This window comes from Ciona intestinalis, chromosome 3 (assembly GCF_000224145.3).
Source record: "Ciona intestinalis chromosome 3, KH, whole genome shotgun sequence".
Classification (NCBI taxonomy): domain Eukaryota; kingdom Metazoa; phylum Chordata; class Ascidiacea; order Phlebobranchia; family Cionidae; genus Ciona; species Ciona intestinalis.
In genome coordinates this window covers 5,583,337-5,603,152 of record NC_020168.2, presented here as the reverse complement: position 1 = coordinate 5,603,152, position 19,816 = coordinate 5,583,337, and the positions used below count along the sequence as shown (strand labels likewise).

Below are 19,816 nucleotides of genomic sequence, written 5' to 3'. Positions count from 1 at the left end.
GTGTANTTGAGTGTCCCGACGACAGATGAGCATTCAAGCAGGCGGCTGCTGGACGTTATTAGTAAGTATGGTAGGTTGGGGTAAGATGGGACACGTTTTTATTTTATTTTTTTCATCCTGTTCGGTAGTAAACAAAAAATATTCACAGAATTATATTTAGATGCTAACAATGTCCCAGCGTACCCCACAGTACTATATATTGCAAAAGATATGTTTCTATGACAAATACAGGCGAAATAAATTCACTGGAAATGAAGATTACTGCCTTCGATGATCGTTTTGCAACATCGGTGCACCAACAAAGTAATTTTACTGCCTGTTACCCTAATTCGGCTCTAACTTATATAGTAGGCTGGGGAAAGATGGAACACCTTTTCATTCTATGTTTCGTCCCATTTGGTAGTGAAAAGGATCATTTAAAGAATTATAAAACCGTATCCTCACTCCTCCCATGGACCGTTGTTATAATTGTTTAAAACACGATCAGGATGTTTAGAGATTATGTGCTAAATGTGTCCTGTCTTCCCCACCCTACTATATAACACTAAACACTTACTATACATTTTAGATGGTATAATCGTTGGTGAAAACAACAACATGGCTGAAATTGAAAGTAAGATTTGTATTTTTTGTTTATAAATATCGATTCTAAAGTTTCAATTGAATTTTCCTATAGGAAGATTGCCAAGAATTGAACGGTATCTGGTGTCAGAACCTGGTTCGCTACGTTTGCACTTACGAAGTAAGAATAAACTGCTTGGAATGTTACTATAACGTGTGTGAATATATAGTGCTGTGGGATACGATAAGATAACGTTAGCACCTATAGGCTAAATTCCACCCCAAAATCATATTTTGAACAATTAACAGCGCTGTTTAGAATCGTTAGGCTACGGTTATATAATTCTGTAAATATTCTTAGTTTGCTTCGGTTTGCAAATGGAGTGAGAAAACAAAATGAAAACCTCAAGTACTCTTCTTTGTCCTCAGATGGTTGGTTTGATCCGAACAACGGATACGAATATTTAATCCCGAAAGAATATTTGGCGTTTAATTACGACGATGCGAGAAACATTTGTATCAATCAATTCCATTCGAAAATAGCAACAGTTGGAATGCGACAACAGAATACGCGTTCGTAAGTATTTAACTCTTTTCAAATAACTTTACATGTATATTGGTGAACAATTGCCTCCTAAACTTACATTTTACACGGGTTCGAGGCTCGACGCTGTCACTGTTGTTGGCGTATATGTCCTTGGAAAAGACACTTGGAACACCCATATTAAAATTACTGTCAGTGTACCGCATTGCTAGGATAAAAAGATATATTCATTCATCCTCTAAAACATGTCCACAGTTTACTTCGGAGTTACTTCCACCGTGTTCAAGTTATTTACTTTGGTTTGACCGACCGGGTACAAGAAGGACGTTGGGTGTGGGACGATGGTGAAGAACTGCAACCTGACCAATCTAACTGGAGAAGTGGGGAACCTAACAATCTCAATTATGATTACACAGGTCATGGGGAAGACTGCGCTTTCATTGCACCAAGGCCACAGTATCAATGGAATGACAGCCCTTGTGGAACTCCTGGTTTCGTGTTGTGCGAGCGGCCGATTCAGTATCAAAAATAGTAAACCAAATAAAAAGCGGCCTTTGCAATCGGAAACTGACTTCATAGCAAATAATTAAAACGACCGAAAATTATTTTAACGGAATAAATTTTAAGTTTGTGATTTTAATAAAATTTAAACAAAATGACGATTAAGAATGTTCCAAAAGTAGCAATATCATTATTCTTTCTTTATTTATATAAACAAAAGGTTAAGCGGCAATACATATACAATAACATTCCTTAAAAAAAAGCAAGTCAAAAATTATGGAACACTTTTCCACACCCGCACCTGCTGTACTATGATAAGTTAATCTGAGAAAATAAACAAAGAAATTGCCATCGACGAACAAGATTGCTAAAGACGAATCTTTGAAATTGCGTTCGCTCGTCGTTCAGTGTTTTGAAACAAAGCTCGTATGAGGCTCTTCATCTCAGCTACAGTAAAAGCCATGGAAAGAGGTCCTTTACCCTCAGCCCACCTAATAAAAAATAAATGTTGTCAGTGTCAATACAATGCCATTAATGTTATAAGATTACCAGTTATTAGTTTGGAAAGTTAAGAATGACCAATACATTGATCTTTTGTTTTTTTAATTTTCTAACAAAATTTGGGATGAGTTAAAATATACTTACAGCTATAGTCATTTTTTTCACACAGAGCACCTTGTTGATTAATTTGACAAATGTAATATACTTTGACACATAACAGCAGGGTAAAAGTGGTTTTTACATTTAAAACTAGGGTGCTTGGTACCCCAAACATTAGGCCTATTGCTTAATATAGGTGTTTTGAAACACTGTTCTCAGTTATACATTTGTAAGTATAAGTCTGTCGAAAAACAATACTAAATCTATGTATATACCGGTCAACTATTTTGGTCATGCTCGAATCAAGAACAAATATTATCTCGTTCAGTCGTTGCCATTTCTTAACTTCACGTTGCCACGGTGTGGCAGAGTCTTCCGCCTCAGCGGGTTGCTCGTCGTCTTCGTCTTGTTGTTTAAATACGAGCGGGACCTGGTCTTGCATCAAGTGACATATCTACCCATAAACGTGGGTTATTTTTAAGGGTGAAATTAGAACAGTGGAATGTATAATGGTCATAATAGCAAGCAAACTTAATTTAGCATTCATTTTTAAATAAAGGAAAATAAAATAAAGTAACAGATAAAAAGAAACAAAGTATATTAATTGCCGCTTCATTTGCGAAAATCTTTCTCTTCGTTGTTTTAAATAATTTGAACTCTACATATAATTTTTAAAAACAATTAAGCATTATATAAATACAGATTACAGATACAGACAATGACTTTAAAATGAGATACACTCTACAGCACAGGCGACAACATGTACTCCTGGACCAATTCCAATAAACCAAACATTTCTTACCATTTTAAGTTGAATTGAATCATCAGACGAAATATCCTCCATAGAGCAAATGCTTGAAACTATTTCAGATATGGCAGTGTCTGTAAGCAAAGCTAAGCTCCTTTGAAGTATGTTTGATGGGAAAACACCTTTCCATACCTTACGTAGGTGCTGCAACTGGTGTAGTGTCTGTGTATGTACAGAATTTAGTAGGGGTATTGAAAAGATGATATTATAGTATATATATATTATAAGTAGAAATTATAATAGGGGTATTAAAAAGTGTGCACAACATTTTTTTTAGCAGAAAACATTTCTAAAACGACTAGAATAGTAAAAAAAGAAACACAAATATGAAGTAAAACAACCTATTTATTTTGTTTTGTTTTTTTTTCAGGATCTTTTTTCGAGCAAAATTGTTTTTATTCAGAGTGTACTAAATTCTAAGAATTTGACAGCCATGTGGCAAAATTTTAATTTAAGCTCACTATATTAAAATAATGAATAACTTAATTTAAAAAAAAATAATATTCATATATTTGTTATGACACACAATATTGTAAAAAATGGAATTTGCGTAAACAGAATATTGTAGTACCTGTTTAACAGTTCGTTCAGCAGCTGAATATTTACTGAGTTTAGCATCCATACCAGAGTTGAAATTACGTAACGGAGCCAAACTTTCCATGATCTGATCTCGTTGCCTTCTTAATTGAGCCAAGTGTAACTCGTCACCTGATGCAAAATTACATTGGTGAGTTACATTATAAAGTAGTTTTAAAGAAATTATGAGTCTAAATTGGTTGAGGTGGAAAAAAATAAAGCTTGTGAGAGAAATAAAAATTTGAATAATTATAAATAGCATCACACTTGCTCAACAAGTTTTAAATACAGTCAGCTTTGGGTATGTTTTAAACAAAATAATTCTTTTTAAACATAATTTGCAATAAAAAATATAAGATAGAGTGATTCCATTTTTACACTACAGCCTGCCTACACAATTCCAATCTAAAACACATTACACATACAATCCATCAGCCCAGCGGTTAAGAATAAAACTATACAGCATATCTCACCTATGCTTCTTAGTCTTGGCACAAGTTGTACAAATAGAAGATTCTTCCCGTCTAATTTTGACTTAAGTTTGTTGGTGAACTGATGACCCATAGTAAGCAGATGATGTGATAGGAACCAACAATCATTATGAAACACAGCAGTGATGTGAGGAACACTAGACAACTTCTCTCTTTGTTTTTATATAAAACACAAATGCAAATAAGCAAAATTAAAAAAAAACAAATTCAATAAAAAAGTTTAAATAAAAGCAATTTAAAAAATAAAATGGATTTGGCAATATTGGAACAAATACAAGAATAGCTTTGGCTTTTTGTCGTGAACTTATAACTTTTCCATTGCTTTTTCATTTTCAAAAACAGCTTTCTGAAATTTGTTTTGTTGGGTTGTGTTTTTGTTTGTATCACTTTGTACATATTAAAAATAAAGGAAAAAAGTATTCACTTACTTGTGATAAATAGGCACAACTGCCATGTATAATTCAAATATCTGTTCAGTGGTGAATACAAGTTTCAAGGCCCTGTGAACATAAGAAACAAATGAACATTTTGCAGAAAAACTTATACTTTACACGTCAATTACTTGATTCTACTTACTGTTTAAAACAGTAAATAAATGTGTTTTTTTTTGTGTTTTAAGTAAAATATAAAATACTTCTATTTATGACTAATCATTCTAGTTTATAGAATGGTTTCTAAAATTCAGCCAGATAAGAAAAAAAAAGGGAGAACAAAAATATAAAACAGGTAAAACTTGATTTTTGAAGATACACCAGATAACGAGTGAAATATTGATTTACTATTAAGTCTAACATTAAGAGTGCGTTGGACTTAAATTTCAGTTAAAACGTGAGGACTGGACAAAAAAGAAGGTAAAAACTACATCACACAACCTACGTTTGGTCCGATGATTTAGTAGCTTCACACAGAGTAGTGTATGCAAGTTTCAATATCGACTTGGCAGATTTGCTTACTCTACATCTGAAATAAATTAGACATACTTTAAAAAAAGTGCAGAAGATATTACAATACATATTTATCCCATCATTTTACACCATTGGCTTCCGGTAAAAAGTTATTTTATTGCATCAACATTTTATCAGCCATCTGGCGAGAAATTATCAGGATCACCAGTTTATTTTATTGGAAGAGCTGTTTCTAATACTATTTTCTAGTAAAGGGTGCTTTATGTTTCTTAGCAACAGCAGCAAAAATAGGATATTTTAACTAAAATGCAGTAAAGCAATAAAGCATATACCAGCTGCAGTCCAGGAAAGCAAATACAACAAATGTATTGTAGTAAAGTATATACCAGTTTTAAGTGAAATGTAAATTTAAATGAAAAAAAAACACAAACATATACAATTGTACTGCATTAAGCCATGCTGTGTATTAACCTTGGAAGACATAAGGTGTTATCAGACAGTGGGTGTTCTGGTTTCCAAAACAATTCCTTTCCTCGTTCAATAAATTCCGGTTCTTTCTTTATATTAACAGCTTCGCGAACTTTATTATAAGCATCACCTGTTAGCTCAGCTTTTCTTTCGTTGTCATTTATCTATGAACATGATATTATAAGTGAATAAAACAATTTAAATATTTTTGAAAACTGCTTACTTACCCAAATAGGTATTACCAAATTGTTTCGGTAAAGATGGGAAATTACAATATGATAAATGAATATATATTTCTTAAAATAAAAATTATTAAATTTTTATTACATTTCAAAGGTTGTTAATTTTAGTCTAATGCTTTGTATTAGAAATGTGTAACAGTCCTTACAGTCGCAATTCAGAATTATAAAAAATTAAATAAAAACAATACAAAATTGTTTTTTTTTAACCAATATAATAGGCCGAAACATTGAATGGCATGTTGATATATATGTATATACCTCCTCAGTATCATGCAAGTCCAACTTCATCAGTCTTCTTGCTTCAGCTAATATATCAATACTTCGTCGAGATGCGAAGTGTATGTGAATATCAGCAACATATGAAATAAGATCTAAAAATAGATTTGAATATTTGAAACATTGTTTTTCCCCAAACTGCATGAATCAATTACCGGATTTTTCAACAGAAGGCGGAAGAAATTTAATTTTCCTCAAAGAAGCATCAAATTTGTTCACACATTCTGTAACCTATAAATTATTAATACAAAAAATGTCACTTGAAAATTAGGATTTTTAAAAATGTCCTGAAAAAAAATATTATAAATATATTATATATATATTTATAAAAATGTCACCTAAAAATAAAGATTTTAAATCAATCTAAACACTGATACATGAATATTTTTTAGTGTTTCTACAATATCTGAAACTTTCTATATTTTAATGAAATAGACATTAAAACTACCTGATGATAATTATCCAATCCCTCCTTTGTTTGTGGAACTGTCTTTGGCAAACATTGATCAACGATCAACTTTATTGTTTCCTCAAAAATGAAGGAAGAAAATATTTCCATGACAACTGCATCTAAAAAAATAAGAGAGAAAAGTTTAAAAATTGCCAAATATATTTTTAAAAATGCTTTATGTGCAAATTCAACAAAACTACAGGTTTTTAAAGTCAATTATAAATACTTTATGTACAACTTGATTAAAACTCAACGGCTTTTTGTTTTTCATTATTTTTCAAATATTAGCATCCTGTCTTTGGTGTAATTTCTAATCAAACAAGAGCTACACAGATCTTACCCTTTTCAGGCTCAAGTTTTAGCTTTAACAAATTGTCGTACAAGAATTGCAGGAACTTGAGAACGTTGGTAAATATTTCATCATGGTTACATACCTGGATTAAAAAGTTACGACATGGTTCAGTGCAGTTAATATTTAAGTAATTGTTAGTAACAGTGTGGATATAGAAAATTATAAAGTAATATCTAAAGTTATTTTACATTTAAAACAAATGTTGGGCCCATTCTTTTAGTTTATTTTTAACAGTAAGTATTTATTTCAACACTTACTTAATTTCAAAAGCAATTAGCATAACTAGATTTGTAGAAGATGCTACAACCAAGTTTATTTGATGTTTAGCACAGTGCACAGTACATATGTTTAGAGGAAAATTATACAAACTTCTTTTTCTTCCCTGTTTTCATCCTCAGCCCCATCACAGTTATTCAACATCACACTAGCAGTGCCAGAGTTCTGTTTCACATTTACATCACAACCAGGATTTAATATACAAGGTTTTATCATATGCTCAATGCAATGCTTTGCTGAAAAAAAAAATTAACAACAGCTGTTAGGAGCAGGGGCGTATCCAGGAATTAAAAAAGGGGGGGTCTGCAAGTTGTGCTTAGAAAATAAACGCGTATAAAATGTAACGTGTTCGATAAAATCATACCTTGACTGACATAAATAATAATGCTCATAATAGAAACAGGTAAGATTGGTTTTAAACTACAATAATATGATTTCTTTACTATTTTTTAAGAGGAGGTGTCCTAATTTTACAAAAATAAATTACCTTTTTGGAAAAATAATATTTGAAGGGTGGGGGGCCCGGACACTTGGCGAGCCCGAGCTTATACAACTTCGAAACATTCCTATTACTTACCCAGCTTTTCCACTTTGTATGTGAGAGTTCCACAAACATAAAGTGCATAAATTACATCTTGAGAACTTAATGATTGGTTTTGACTGAAAGAGATTGTTAACTTCGGACTTCTTGTCATGTCACCATTATCTGAAACAAAATTAATTGTTCTTTATATCATTGAATAGTGCAACGAAATACATCTGAAAACATTTTCAACTTATCAAATGCTTTGATAAAGTAAAAATAAAAAGCAAATACAAGGGCACCTATACTAGCATATAATTGTAATTTCTACAAACAGAATATCCTAGGCTAGAACTGCCTACCCTGCCACTCCAGGTTTGGCACCTATGATATAGCCAATACTATAGTTGGTTAAAACAACAGCCTACGAATAAACAAATGTAACTCCGAAAATCCATTATACCAGTGCTTTCCAATTATAAAAAACAACATTTCAACCTCCTGGCAGCTCCCATAAAACAGAATCTCTCCAAGCTTCATCAAGTGTGTAAAGAATTTGTTCTTTACAAAGATGATATTCCACCTTTAGTGCTTTGTATATTTGACTTTCAACCATCTTCATACCATTTGCTGATTCAATACACTGTTTTACCTGATGTGGAACAATAATGAATTAAGAAAGCTAGACATGTTTGCTTTAAAATACACCAGTATTTCTTCAACTGACGAAGGGACCGAAACTGTTGATATATATATATAGAAAACCACAACAAGTGTGTGTTTGTTTAAAAAGTAGGCCTTTTAGCTGCGAATTACAGATTTTATTACAAAAATATAAAAAATAAAAATCACCTTTTCCAATTTAATGCTGGCTTGAAGAAGGTTCTTGTGTTTTACATCCAATTCATGATTTCTAAAGTAAAAGTACGCAAAGTTCAACTTTTCAAGCACTTGCACTAACTCCACAGTCTTAGAATGTTCTTTTGCAAGTTGGTCAAACTTTTTTGTTGTATCTGGAATCTGATCTTGTACCTGTTAGTGAATGAATGAATGTAAACTTATTTATCCTTGTGTGGGAGGTCATTCAGGTCAACAACAGCTGTTATAATACAGTTGTTCTGTTTTATTATGGTCTTGATTATTTCTTATTTTTTTTATATTTTGTTTCTAAAGCACAATTATATAACACAAACCATAGTTTCAAGTGATTTTTCCAATCTGTGTGCTTCATCACGAATTTCTGTCAACTTTGCATTCGTATCTTCACACGATTCTCGTAAAGATGAAAAATTGCAAAATTCCTCCTCAATACATTCACTCAACTCCCTCTAAAATTAATTAGTATTAGTTCACTGTCTACAATTATTAAACCCCAAACTTAGTACAGTCAAGCTGTTTTAAAATGCAAAACTGAATACCTTCGTATCAAATGCACGGGCCGCTAGTTTAGATATTTTCACATTCCAATCGTCTTTTGCCAACTTTCCTGCGCTGGCCAGAGCTTCAGTTACTAGGGAACTCATCGCTGGATAAATACTGGAAGACCGTTATGCTGTTACGTGTGAACTAAATTATAAATCAGTACTTTATTGGAAATTCGCGCAATTTACATAAAAAGTATTTTTACCCGCACGATGGCGTGCTTAATATATTTTTTAGCTAGGGTATAATCTCTGCTTTTGTGTTATTATATGTATGTTTAAACAAAAGTGTGTAAAGTAAATTGAAAATTCTGATGATACAATCATGTTTATTCCATTTATCGTAACCACCCGGGAAGCAGAAGGAATATGATTCAGGACTTGACAAAAAGCGAGATGAACATACTTGATTTTAGGTCCAGACAACTAACCATCTGGAGAAATTTTCTTTCGAACAAATCAAACTTAGGTAACAGCTACTTCACAAATTTAGTCTTGTGTACTCAACAATCGTTCTTTCCAGAAAAATTTACAAACGATGCTCGAAAATCCTACGCATTTTTATCAACAGCCGCGACAGAAATCTTCAACGCGGCAAGAAATTCCATTCGCGATCAATGGTTATAACGTGAAATCGTGTTGTTTTAGTCACAAGCGCATTCTCTCTGAGCTCGCGTCCATTTTCAGCCAGTCAACCCACAGCTTAATTAGATTAGTTACCGAGTAACAACCTTCGTATTGCCAATTTGTGTATGACGCTATGCTCCTTATTCTGAATGAGGTCACGCCTGAACATTTCAGATATTATGAATGGCAGAGCCTTTTTGAAGAACAAATTTAAAACCAGCATGTCTATTGCGTAATACAGAATACTGATGGTTTTACCCACCAAAAATTTTATAAACAACAATTTTGAAACCGCTATGCACCCATTGCGTATTATAGAATACTAGTGTTGTAATTAGCCAATAAGTTATGCTATGTTAAATAATGATAATGTTAATCATACGTCTTATTCAAACTAAGTGTTTATACGTTTTATTTGCTGTAGGAATCATAGAATTGCGAGATACAAACGGTCCCACACTAAGTTTTCACGACCCTCTTTCAGCATGTCATTTCACCAATGCAGCAATGCGGATCGAACTGGTTGCCATCAGAGCATAAACGGGCTAGTGTATCCTGTTAATTTAGGCGCGCGGAAACATTCGAATCTCCAGTTACTCACATGCATTGCGCCTGGGGGAAAGCGCGATCGCTCTGCTTTAATTTCGACCAATCATGAGTGAGTATTATGGCGCAATCCTGGCCAAATGGAGCAGAAACGAAGCTCGACCTCACTTTGAGTTTGTACGCCGCCTATAGAGAGCTGTTGTTTGAACTCTAAGTTTTGCTTATTTCAAGTATATTGTTTAAGTTCCCGAAGATTTTAATTTCAAGATGGTAAGTATTTGCTTTTATACAACAGTAGACTATAAACTGTTATAATAAATTTATCATAATTCTGAGCGTTTTGTGCAATGAAATATTATAAAGCATGTATCGGTTGGTTTCATTCATAAAGTTTATATTGAGCAGTTTGTTTGCTTAAGACTGATAAACCGCTGTTGTTTGTGTAGACGCGACCATGTCTCTTTTGTTTAATGGCGGATACATAACTTTTCCACCAGCACAGTAAAATAAGCGATTCTGTCTCCTATGGGAACCGAAATTATATGAACTGAAAGCGCTTAGCGTTTAGTAATCTTGAAATATTATATCCAATTCCAAGTGCTGATTTAATTTACGATTTAATCGTACGCGAATATTGGTAATTACCGAATAAAGTATATAATAGAGGTAACTTTACACGGTTTTAGAATGTCACGTGTTAAACACAAAGTTATCCTCGTTTATCGCATATTTTTTATTGTAAACTCCGCTTAGCGCGCGCATGTATTACCGCAAATATATAGAAACAGTTTCCTACGTCGCATGTTATCGGGAAGCAAACCAGACTTTGAAACGCAATGAGCCATAGAACGCAGTTCCGCTACAGCCCAAGCATGAACCAAAACTCTATTAAACTGGAAATACATGAACTTACGATATATGGGTGTGCCGTCGTGTGCGTAACAGACATTTACTTTTGTTTGTCGTTAAACGACAACAGTAAGTGATGCTTAAAGTTAAAACTAAAGTTGAGCGGCTTCATAACCGCTGTTTAATTCTGTATTATGACGTCATACTTAATCGCGTTCTATAAAGCCATGTACGGTTGCGCGCATATATATGAAATGGATGTACACCCGTAAACAAGCTTTGACATTTAATATACTTAAGTACTTGCACTTGGCCCACTTAATACATTGAGTGTGTCAAGCAAACCACGGTATATATGGCGTAACAAAGCATCGGACGTTATATACAAACAAATACAATATAGTGGTGTGGGGGAAGATGGGACACCTTTTCATTCCATTTTCTCGTCCCACTTGGTAGTAAACAAAGAACATTCAACGATTATAAACTGTATCTTCACGAATCTCATAGACTGGTGTTGGATATAATGTGCTGAATGCGTCCCGTCTCCCCCCACCCTATTATATTTTAAGTTCTAATTTATTTGGTCTGTTTTTTAGAGAGAATGCATTTCAATCCACGTCGGTCAAGCTGGTGTCCAGATGGGCAATGCATGTTGGGAGTTGTATTGCTTAGAGCACGGCATCCAACCCGATGGTCAGATGCCGAGTGACAAGACAATTGGAGGGGGTGACGATTCGTTCAACACCTTTTTCAGTGAGACAGGAGCCGGAAAACATGTTCCAAGAGCAGTTTTTGTCGATCTTGAACCGACTGTTGTTGGTAAGAAATACCAATAAAATTAAAAACTACGTGTGCGTGTAATATTATGTACTCGAGGTATTAATAAATGCTCTATTTTTCGCGTAGACGAAATACGTACGGGAACGTACAGGCAACTGTTTCATCCAGAGCAGTTGATCACCGGCAAAGAAGATGCCGCAAACAACTACGCCCGTGGCCACTACACTGTCGGTAAGTAAAGCAGAGGTTTAATACAGGCCCTAAGTAATGCGTATTTAATTTACAATATACCAATCTAAAGCATTCAATTATCATCACAGGCAAAGAACATGTTGATACTGTCCTTGATCGCATCCGAAAGCTTTCGGATCAATGCAGTGGCTTGCAGGGATTTTTGATCTTTCATTCGTTTGGTGGTGGCACTGGATCCGGATTTACGTCGTTGTTAATGGAGAGACTTTCCGTCGATTACGGAAAGAAATCAAAGCTGGAATTTGCAATCTACCCAGCACCGCAGGTTAAAAAAATATGTTAACATTTTCTAAGGATTTTTTTATTTCTGCGTTTGTATGATTGTGTGTACAAAAAACTACGTTCCAACTCCAATATATAGTATGAGATTTTTGTAACTTGTAGATTTCCACCGCCGTCGTTGAGCCGTACAACTCGGTCCTAACAACGCACACGACCTTGGAGCATTCGGACTGCGCGTTTATGGTTGACAACGAAGCTACCTACGATATTTGCAGAAGGAATTTGGATGTCGAAAGACCCACCTACACAAACCTTAACCGGTTGATTGGCCAGATCGTTTCATCCATCACGGCTTCGCTGCGTTTCGATGGCGCATTAAACGTGGATTTAACGGGTAACCTATTTAAATTTTGTAATGGGTTTATAACATCATTAGCTAGTCACTAATACACGCAATTAGCATTTAACCTTTAATTACTCGATTGCATCATGTTTTCATGTTTAATGTAAGGTTTGAACAAGCTTTCTAATCTCTCGCATCGGGATAATTAGTTAATTATACCTCTTAACATGCATTATACAATACCTCCAAACTATAGTACTTTCCTGTTTAGTTAATAATTTATATTGTCCTCGAATTGCAGAGTTCCAAACCAACTTGGTGCCATACCCACGTATTCACTTTCCATTGGTCACGTATGCTCCAGTCATTTCCGCTGAGAAAGCTTACCACGAACAATTATCCGTCTCTGAGATCACCAACTCGTGTTTCGAACCAGCCAATCAGATGGTAAAATGTGACCCACGCCATGGAAAGTACATGGCATGTTGTCTTTTGTACCGCGGTGATGTTGTCCCGAAGGACGTCAACGCTGCTATTGCTGCAATCAAAACCAAACGAACAATTCAGGTGAGGTACAATAAGAGTATTACCAGAAATCATATGTAAAAAATTTAAAACGAGTCACCCACTTATACTTGTTTGGTCTAAAAACCTCGCCTCCTTTTCAGTTCGTCGATTGGTGTCCCACTGGTTTCAAAGTTGGTATCAACTACCAACCACCAACCGTTGTACCAGGTGGTGACTTGGCGAAAGTCCAACGTGCGGTTTGTATGTTGAGCAACACAACAGCGATTGCCGAGGCTTGGGCTCGTCTGGACCACAAGTTCGACTTGATGTACGCCAAACGTGCATTCGTTCACTGGTATGTCGGTTTTAGTATTAATATGAGTCGTCGGTTTTAGTATTAATATGAGTCGTCGGTTTTAGTATTAATAATAGTTTTTATTGTATTTTCTCGTTTGGTAATCAACAAAGAACATTCAAAGAAGGCTCCCATAGACCGTTGTTATTTGGTTTAAAACACGATCGGGAAATTCGAATATTGTGCTAAAGTGTTTTATCTTACCGCACAGTGCTATACCTGCTTTTATACCGTCTTTATTATACAAAGGTATGTCGGTGAGGGAATGGAAGAAGGAGAATTCTCCGAAGCTCGCGAGGATCTCGCTGCTCTGGAGAAAGATTATGAAGAAGTCGGCATCGATTCCGTCGATGAAGAGAATGACGAAGACGATGAATATTGAACAAACAAGAAGACTTTCGATTTTATGCTAATTTCAATTCACCTAAACTGTTACACCGGTTTTAAATATAACCCGCTTAAACATTAAACAAACTTGACATATTTTGCGGTTTTAAGTCTATTTCAATTTACACAAAGTGTTAAATGTGTTTTAAATATCGTCTGTTTAACTGATGGTTTGATTTTAACAATAAATGCAATGCTGAATAACAAAAGGCAGCCTTTCAAGTAAGAAATTTCTTACTTTTTACTTGGTTTTAATTTACGGGCCAATATGCTGCGAGGTTTCTCGATAAAACAGTAACAAGAGAGCACCGCTTTAATGAATGTGCACATCTGAGATAACTTGCATAAATTTTGCTCGCATCATTACTAAACGTTGATTCGTGCGGGTTTAGCTATTGTTCGGCATGATGAAAGATGGTGAAATAACTTTAGGCCGTTCATGTAAAAACTAGGTTTTACTTGGTAAAAATCGAGTCCTAAGCTTACAAGTTTTGTGATTTTTAAAAAAATCTATACGAAGTTAAATGATGAATAATTACTACAAGTTTGTAAAAATTATATTTTATTTACGATTATGTATAAAAAAATGAAATTTTAAAACTGCTAAAAACGTCACTGGCGGGCATTGTGACATTACAAAAAAATATGCGAGTTACGGGTTAAGATTTTGGAAGGCATGTCAAAACATGAGAAAAAATGTTCTTTAATTGGATCGATAGCTTTTAGCATCAGGGCGATCATAATATATAGTATACAGAGACGAATTTTAGCGACGATATTTGATACTTTCTATACCAATGCCACCAACATGTGATTAGGAATCTAATCTACTATTTTCTAGATTACAAAACCACGCGGATTTCATTTATAAAAAATAGGATTTGCAAAACATATTAATTATAAATATTTGACATAAACACGTATTTATGCAATTTTACACCGCACCAGCTTTTATTGCTACGAAAAAAACTTATGCATTGATTTTTAAAAATGCGGAAATGGATATTAATTAGAAAAGAATGATCATAACTGAACTTATATTATATTTTCCACGTCATGCGCACCTGGACGAGGTCAATTAGTTTTATTTTTCGCGCCGGCTAGTCCGCGTTTGCTGTTGGCAATCTCCTTGGCTCTTTCATCATCGTTAATATCCTCAGCTTTCGCATAAGCTGCAATCGCTTCTCGGAAACACTGACAGGCATCGCTCGGCCGGGAGGTCAGTTCATACGTAATACCAAGATTGTTTAAACAGACTCCATACACTTCAAACTTTCCGGCTTTCTTCTTATACACCCTCTTCATCATGGCGATCGCTTCTTTTAGTGTTTTCTCACGACTATCCAAATCGTTAACCAAGTACTCTGTGTATTCGATCCGATGCAAACACCAAACTTCCTGCAAACAGCGATCTTCCTCGCCGACGTCACTGGATCGTTGAATCATTGTTCGCATGCCACGCATCAGTGGAATCACGTGGGTTCGAACGATCGATTTTAATTCTTCGTCACGTGATAACATTGACTCGATAGATTCTCTTACCCCAAGACAGCAATTCGCTATCCCGACCAAACCTGCTTTAAGTTTATTTTCATAAAACTCGGCAGCGATTTGAAAGAATAAAATCGCTTCCATGTCTCTTCCTTCACCCCGAATACTATCAGCAAATTCTTTAATTTCATGCGGCGTGGTTTGCGATTTCTCAATTAATAACTTTTTCAGTTGAGCTCTGGTTCGAATCGCTTCTTCCCCTTCTCCAACCAACATACAACATCGGCAATGATCGACAAGACCCTTAGATCCAATGAAAGAAGAGTCGAACTTCATTAGACGACTTGATACGACGTAAGCTTCGTGATATTTCCGCTTTTGCAGCAGTTGACCGACATCTTAATTAATTTATCAATTATTGTGAAACTCCAACTTAAATACACCTAACATTAATAAGAGAGCAAAGCTTTAATGAATAGGCAAATATGTTACAACCTTAACATATATAAATGTCGTGAAACAACAATGTACATTGCACTAGAGTTGCATAACTCACCTTCATCTGCAATATTGTACGCCGAAGATTGAGTTAAATTATAAAATGTTGAGGCAAACAATTTTTTATGCAGACAACTAACAATTTAAAGTTCTATACCCCTCCTTGTTGTCTTACTTTGGCTGGTTTAGCAGCTTCAGATAAAACCTAATTATACGCTAGTTACGAATTTATAGGAACCTAATTACACGCTAATTTATGTTAATTGTTTAAAACGTGGTCAGTCGTCAGGAGGTGCTTAAGGTGTCACATCTTACCCCACAGTACAATACTAGAGTGTGTCAAAAGTGCAAAAGGAAAAAACTAAATTTCTTAAAACCCCATCCGTTATTTTTTTTGCTGGCTTGGGCGCTGTACCAATGCAATAAATGACTTGAATTAATTAACTTTGACTAATAAACACACCCCTACCTGGAGGAGCAAAAATATCTTCAATTGTAGGTTTTCGTGTCGTCACTTCATCACCTAGATAATTTGTTGGAATGTTAATTGCTTTATCCTTGTGTTGCTGGAAATGATAGTCGTTATAACACAGATGTTCTGTTTCATACACCTCTAGGCCAGCTTATGAGTTACCATGAACATAATTGTGTGGGTGATTGTTTTCTGAGAATTATTATTTTAGTTTTTATGTATGGTTTTATTATAAATTTTGCTGAATACTTTTATCAACAAACCTTGTGGGTCATTAGATGCTGAGGTTGGTGGTTCGCTTGGTTGCTCAGCTGTGTTAGTCACGTGATCTGCATTAAAACAAATGTAGTAAAATATAACATCTGCAATATTAAAAAACAGGACCTGCATCATTTACAGACAATGTAGTCTACTATAACTAGTTAAGAAAGCCTACTACCAACAGTTAACATTAAATCCGATGTTAAATTAACATGGCTAATGATGGTGTGGTATGAAATTCTATAAAAACATTTTGATACTGAATATTAATAATTTATATATATATTATAAAATAAATATTTAATAGCAGTTGAAAATTTTGATTTTATAAATGTAATCTAAGTTCTTTTATAGTTAAACTTAGCAAGTGGTGCTACACATTACATACAACAAACCTGCGTTTTCTTTGTTCATTCCAGTTACCCTAAAAACAATAAGTGAGATTTAATAATCAACGAGTATATAAACAATAACCCAACAACACACAACCTACCTGTTATCATCCAACATTCTTGTTGTTTTGGGTAGGAACTACAGTTATGACCCTGATACAAAACTACCTTAAACTTTTGTGAACAAAGATTTTGCGTTTCAAATTACGACTAAATGGTTGTGGAGTATCAGGTTTAATTGTACAAACAACGTTATGCGTATCCTACATTTACCTCAGCCTTATACTAAGCTAAACTCAAGATTACATATTCGTTTTAGCAATCATTCCATAAACTAATGTTACACATTTAACAATACAGAAAACATGCAGCACATAGCGTTAAACATCTAATAGAAACTTTGTGATATAACACAAACTGAATTATATTGGCTTGCACTGAAACTTTGACATCAGACATTAGCTCCCGAACTGTTTGGTCTAGGAGAATTGTTTAACATGTAAATATATGTGAGCAAAACAAACAGTGCGTTCGTCCACAAGACCTGGTACTAAACAATTAAAACACTGTGTAAGCAATGGGGATACATAGGTTCTATTTTTTCTCTGCTTTGCTGACTCTGATTAACTGAACAACCTCACTAAAGAGTTCCTGGTATTTAGAGTAGGAACAGTTAAAAATCATTTCAATAATTTCTACTTTACATAGAAATTCGACATTGCACCAACTAGACCATGCTAATGCTGATTATATTTATCAAATACAATTTTAACATTTTAACAAACTACTAACTATGAATATTATTATTCAGTGTAAAAACATATTTATATAATATTTGCCACACCAGCTTTTTATATGTTATATATATCATTACTTAATATTTAAATGTTGAAGCTTTATTTTCCCCCAAAATATGCTGTGTTTGATATTAACTCGAATCACCCGAATATTATACATATATTTCACAACTAACCGCAAACACAAAACTTACATATTATCTCCATAGGTCACAAACATTTAATTTAAACATTTCTTTAATATTAATACTTGCCATAAAAACATATTACCGTGATAAAAACAAATATATATATAATATACCTCAAAAATAAAACGTTATATATATAATATTTAAAAAAACAAGGAATAGACATGCTAACACATTTATTCAGTGTTTCAATGTAACTTGCTTTATCCTCGTGTTACAATGGTTATAATATAACACAGGTGTTTTCTGTTTTGTTTCATTCACCTCGTGCCAGCATACAAGTTAAGTTACCACAAATCTAACTTTGTGGGTGATTCATTTTTGGGATTTTTCATGTTTTTATGTATGGCTGACAATTTAGACAACCCTGGCTTGGAGCAATTGCTATTAAGCGTCTTGCTCAAGGACACATACGATACGCCCACAATGGTAGCAGCAATGAGCCTTGAAGGTTATAATGGTAGCTAATTATTAAAATATTGTGTTGTTTGTCTGCATGAGATGTTCCAACTTGGGTATTTAGTAGCGCTATGCAACATATTCAGAGCTGGTGTGGTAACAGCTTGTGCAAATATGTTTATACTGCGAATATTAGTATTTATAATGAAGAATATTTTTGAATTAATATATATATATATATATATTTTATGAATAGAATTCGCGAACAGCTGGTCTAGCCATGGTAAAATGTCCGAATTTTATGTTAGTGACATTATATGAGTAAAAGTAGAAAGTATTGAAAATGGTCACTAATTTCCTGCTTTGTATATTATATACCAGGATCAACCTGTTTACGCAGGTTCTATTCTTCTTTGCAGCTTGGCTGACTTTAAACATGAGCAATCGTTTCTATTTTATTGCATCAATTACCTTGAATAACCTGAATGCTTCTACAACCAATACTTCCTTGTTATGGTCGAAAACAGAAATCAGTCTCCCTTATTCTATTCGAAGAAATAGGTCTAAGTGTTAAGTGACTATATACAATATTCATACATCATTTAATTTTATTATAAAACGGCTAATTTATCATATAAATCAAAGAGATTAAAACGATTGATATAAATACTGCTGAAGTTCCTGGTCCTACAACATAGGTAAAGCCCCTGAATGGAGAATTTATTCACGACTCCAACATAGATATCGAAACGTGACAAAGTTACCTTCATGAAATTTTATCCAAATTGTTTGGAGAAAACTATCACGCATTGGCAGAGTGCCGTTAAACGTAACCACCAACCACTAACCCGTATAAGCACCTCTAACCCCTATAACCACTAGCCTCTTTCCACTATATCTAACCCCTAACTATATACCAACCTCCAATAGTTTCCGCCAACCTGATCTGTAACGTACTGGTGGATTCTTCACTACTTTAGTTTTGTAATATTAATCTATTTAAACTGTTATTAATCTAATATCGGATGCATGTTTAATATTTGTAGAAGAACGACCTGTTTTTCGATTAAAAAAACAATTTATATAAAACTGATCAATTCGGAAGGGGGCGCCCGTTTCTTGCGGAAGCGCGTTTCTTGCCTCGGGAACAAAACGCGCGTTAATAATTGGTTGTGCTATTCGCGTGTAAGGTGGCAACTAGTTTCGATGCAGTTGAGTCAGGACTGCGCGTTAGAAATGCAGCGAATTGGGTTTTAATTGTTATTAAGTGAAGATCTAATGCGTAATGTTTGAAAGTAACAAACTCCAAAAAACTTTGATTGGTTGATCGAATATGCTGTATGAAAAAATAGAGTTTTTGGAATATTGGTTTGGAATATTTAAAAAAAACGAGTGAAATACGGCTGCGTAACTTACACATAATTAGACCACCAAGCAGCAACAACCAGCAGG

At 34.3% G+C, this 19,816-nt stretch overlaps 4 protein-coding genes across 5 annotated transcripts in view; 2 read left to right on the top strand and 2 right to left on the bottom strand.

The window, feature by feature from the left end:
• Positions 1–1,764, top strand: part of LOC100181078 (C-type lectin domain family 4 member M-like) — a 2,882-nt gene extending 1,118 nt beyond the window's left edge. The window contains exons 2-7 of the mRNA XM_026833759.1: positions 7–61; positions 232–303; positions 569–613; positions 677–742; positions 991–1,138; positions 1,361–1,764. Of these exons, the coding sequence (XP_026689560.1) occupies positions 7–61; positions 232–303; positions 569–613; positions 677–742; positions 991–1,138; positions 1,361–1,637 (663 nt within the window). The 3' untranslated portion in view covers positions 1,638–1,764. The remainder of the gene's footprint in view (positions 1–6; positions 62–231; positions 304–568; positions 614–676; positions 743–990; positions 1,139–1,360) is intronic.
• Positions 1,765–1,786: 22 nt separating this feature from the next.
• On the bottom strand, positions 1,787–9,146 carry LOC100183428 (centromere/kinetochore protein zw10 homolog). Its single transcript, XM_002127626.5, has 18 exons — positions 8,993–9,146; positions 8,768–8,902; positions 8,427–8,606; positions 8,073–8,226; positions 7,629–7,757; positions 7,145–7,287; positions 6,764–6,857; positions 6,421–6,542; positions 6,128–6,203; positions 5,955–6,067; positions 5,458–5,618; positions 4,958–5,041; positions 4,510–4,581; positions 4,064–4,233; positions 3,586–3,722; positions 3,009–3,176; positions 2,482–2,660; positions 1,787–2,097 (listed from the first exon to the last, which is right to left on the bottom strand). Exons 1-18 carry the CDS (start codon positions 9,095–9,097, stop codon positions 1,974–1,976), a joined length of 2,346 nt encoding a protein of 781 aa, XP_002127662.1. The 5' UTR covers positions 9,098–9,146; the 3' UTR covers positions 1,787–1,973.
• A 1,133-nt stretch (positions 9,147–10,279) lies between these two features.
• Positions 10,280–14,075, top strand: LOC100178709 (tubulin alpha chain, testis-specific-like). The gene is made up of 8 exons (XM_009859782.3): positions 10,280–10,438; positions 11,617–11,839; positions 11,927–12,031; positions 12,121–12,317; positions 12,437–12,668; positions 12,919–13,184; positions 13,286–13,479; positions 13,729–14,075. The coding sequence occupies exons 1-8, from the start codon at positions 10,436–10,438 to the stop codon at positions 13,859–13,861; spliced, it is 1,353 nt and encodes a 450-aa protein (XP_009858084.1). The 5' UTR covers positions 10,280–10,435; the 3' UTR covers positions 13,862–14,075.
• Positions 14,076–14,551: 476 nt separating this feature from the next.
• LOC100176394 lies at positions 14,552–18,922 on the bottom strand. Of its 2 annotated transcripts, none has more exons than XM_018811128.2 (5): positions 18,836–18,922; positions 16,984–17,012; positions 16,591–16,656; positions 16,325–16,378; positions 14,552–15,755 (listed from the first exon to the last, which is right to left on the bottom strand). In XM_018811128.2, the coding sequence occupies exons 2-5, from the start codon at positions 17,000–17,002 to the stop codon at positions 14,941–14,943; spliced, it is 954 nt and encodes a 317-aa protein (XP_018666673.1). In that variant the 5' UTR covers positions 17,003–17,012; positions 18,836–18,922; the 3' UTR covers positions 14,552–14,940. The 2 variants fall into 2 exon arrangements, with proteins under 2 accessions (XP_018666673.1, XP_026689558.1); XM_026833757.1 differs by lacking the exon at positions 18,836–18,922 and adding an exon at positions 17,082–17,270.
• Between the last annotated feature and the right edge of the window lie 894 nt (positions 18,923–19,816).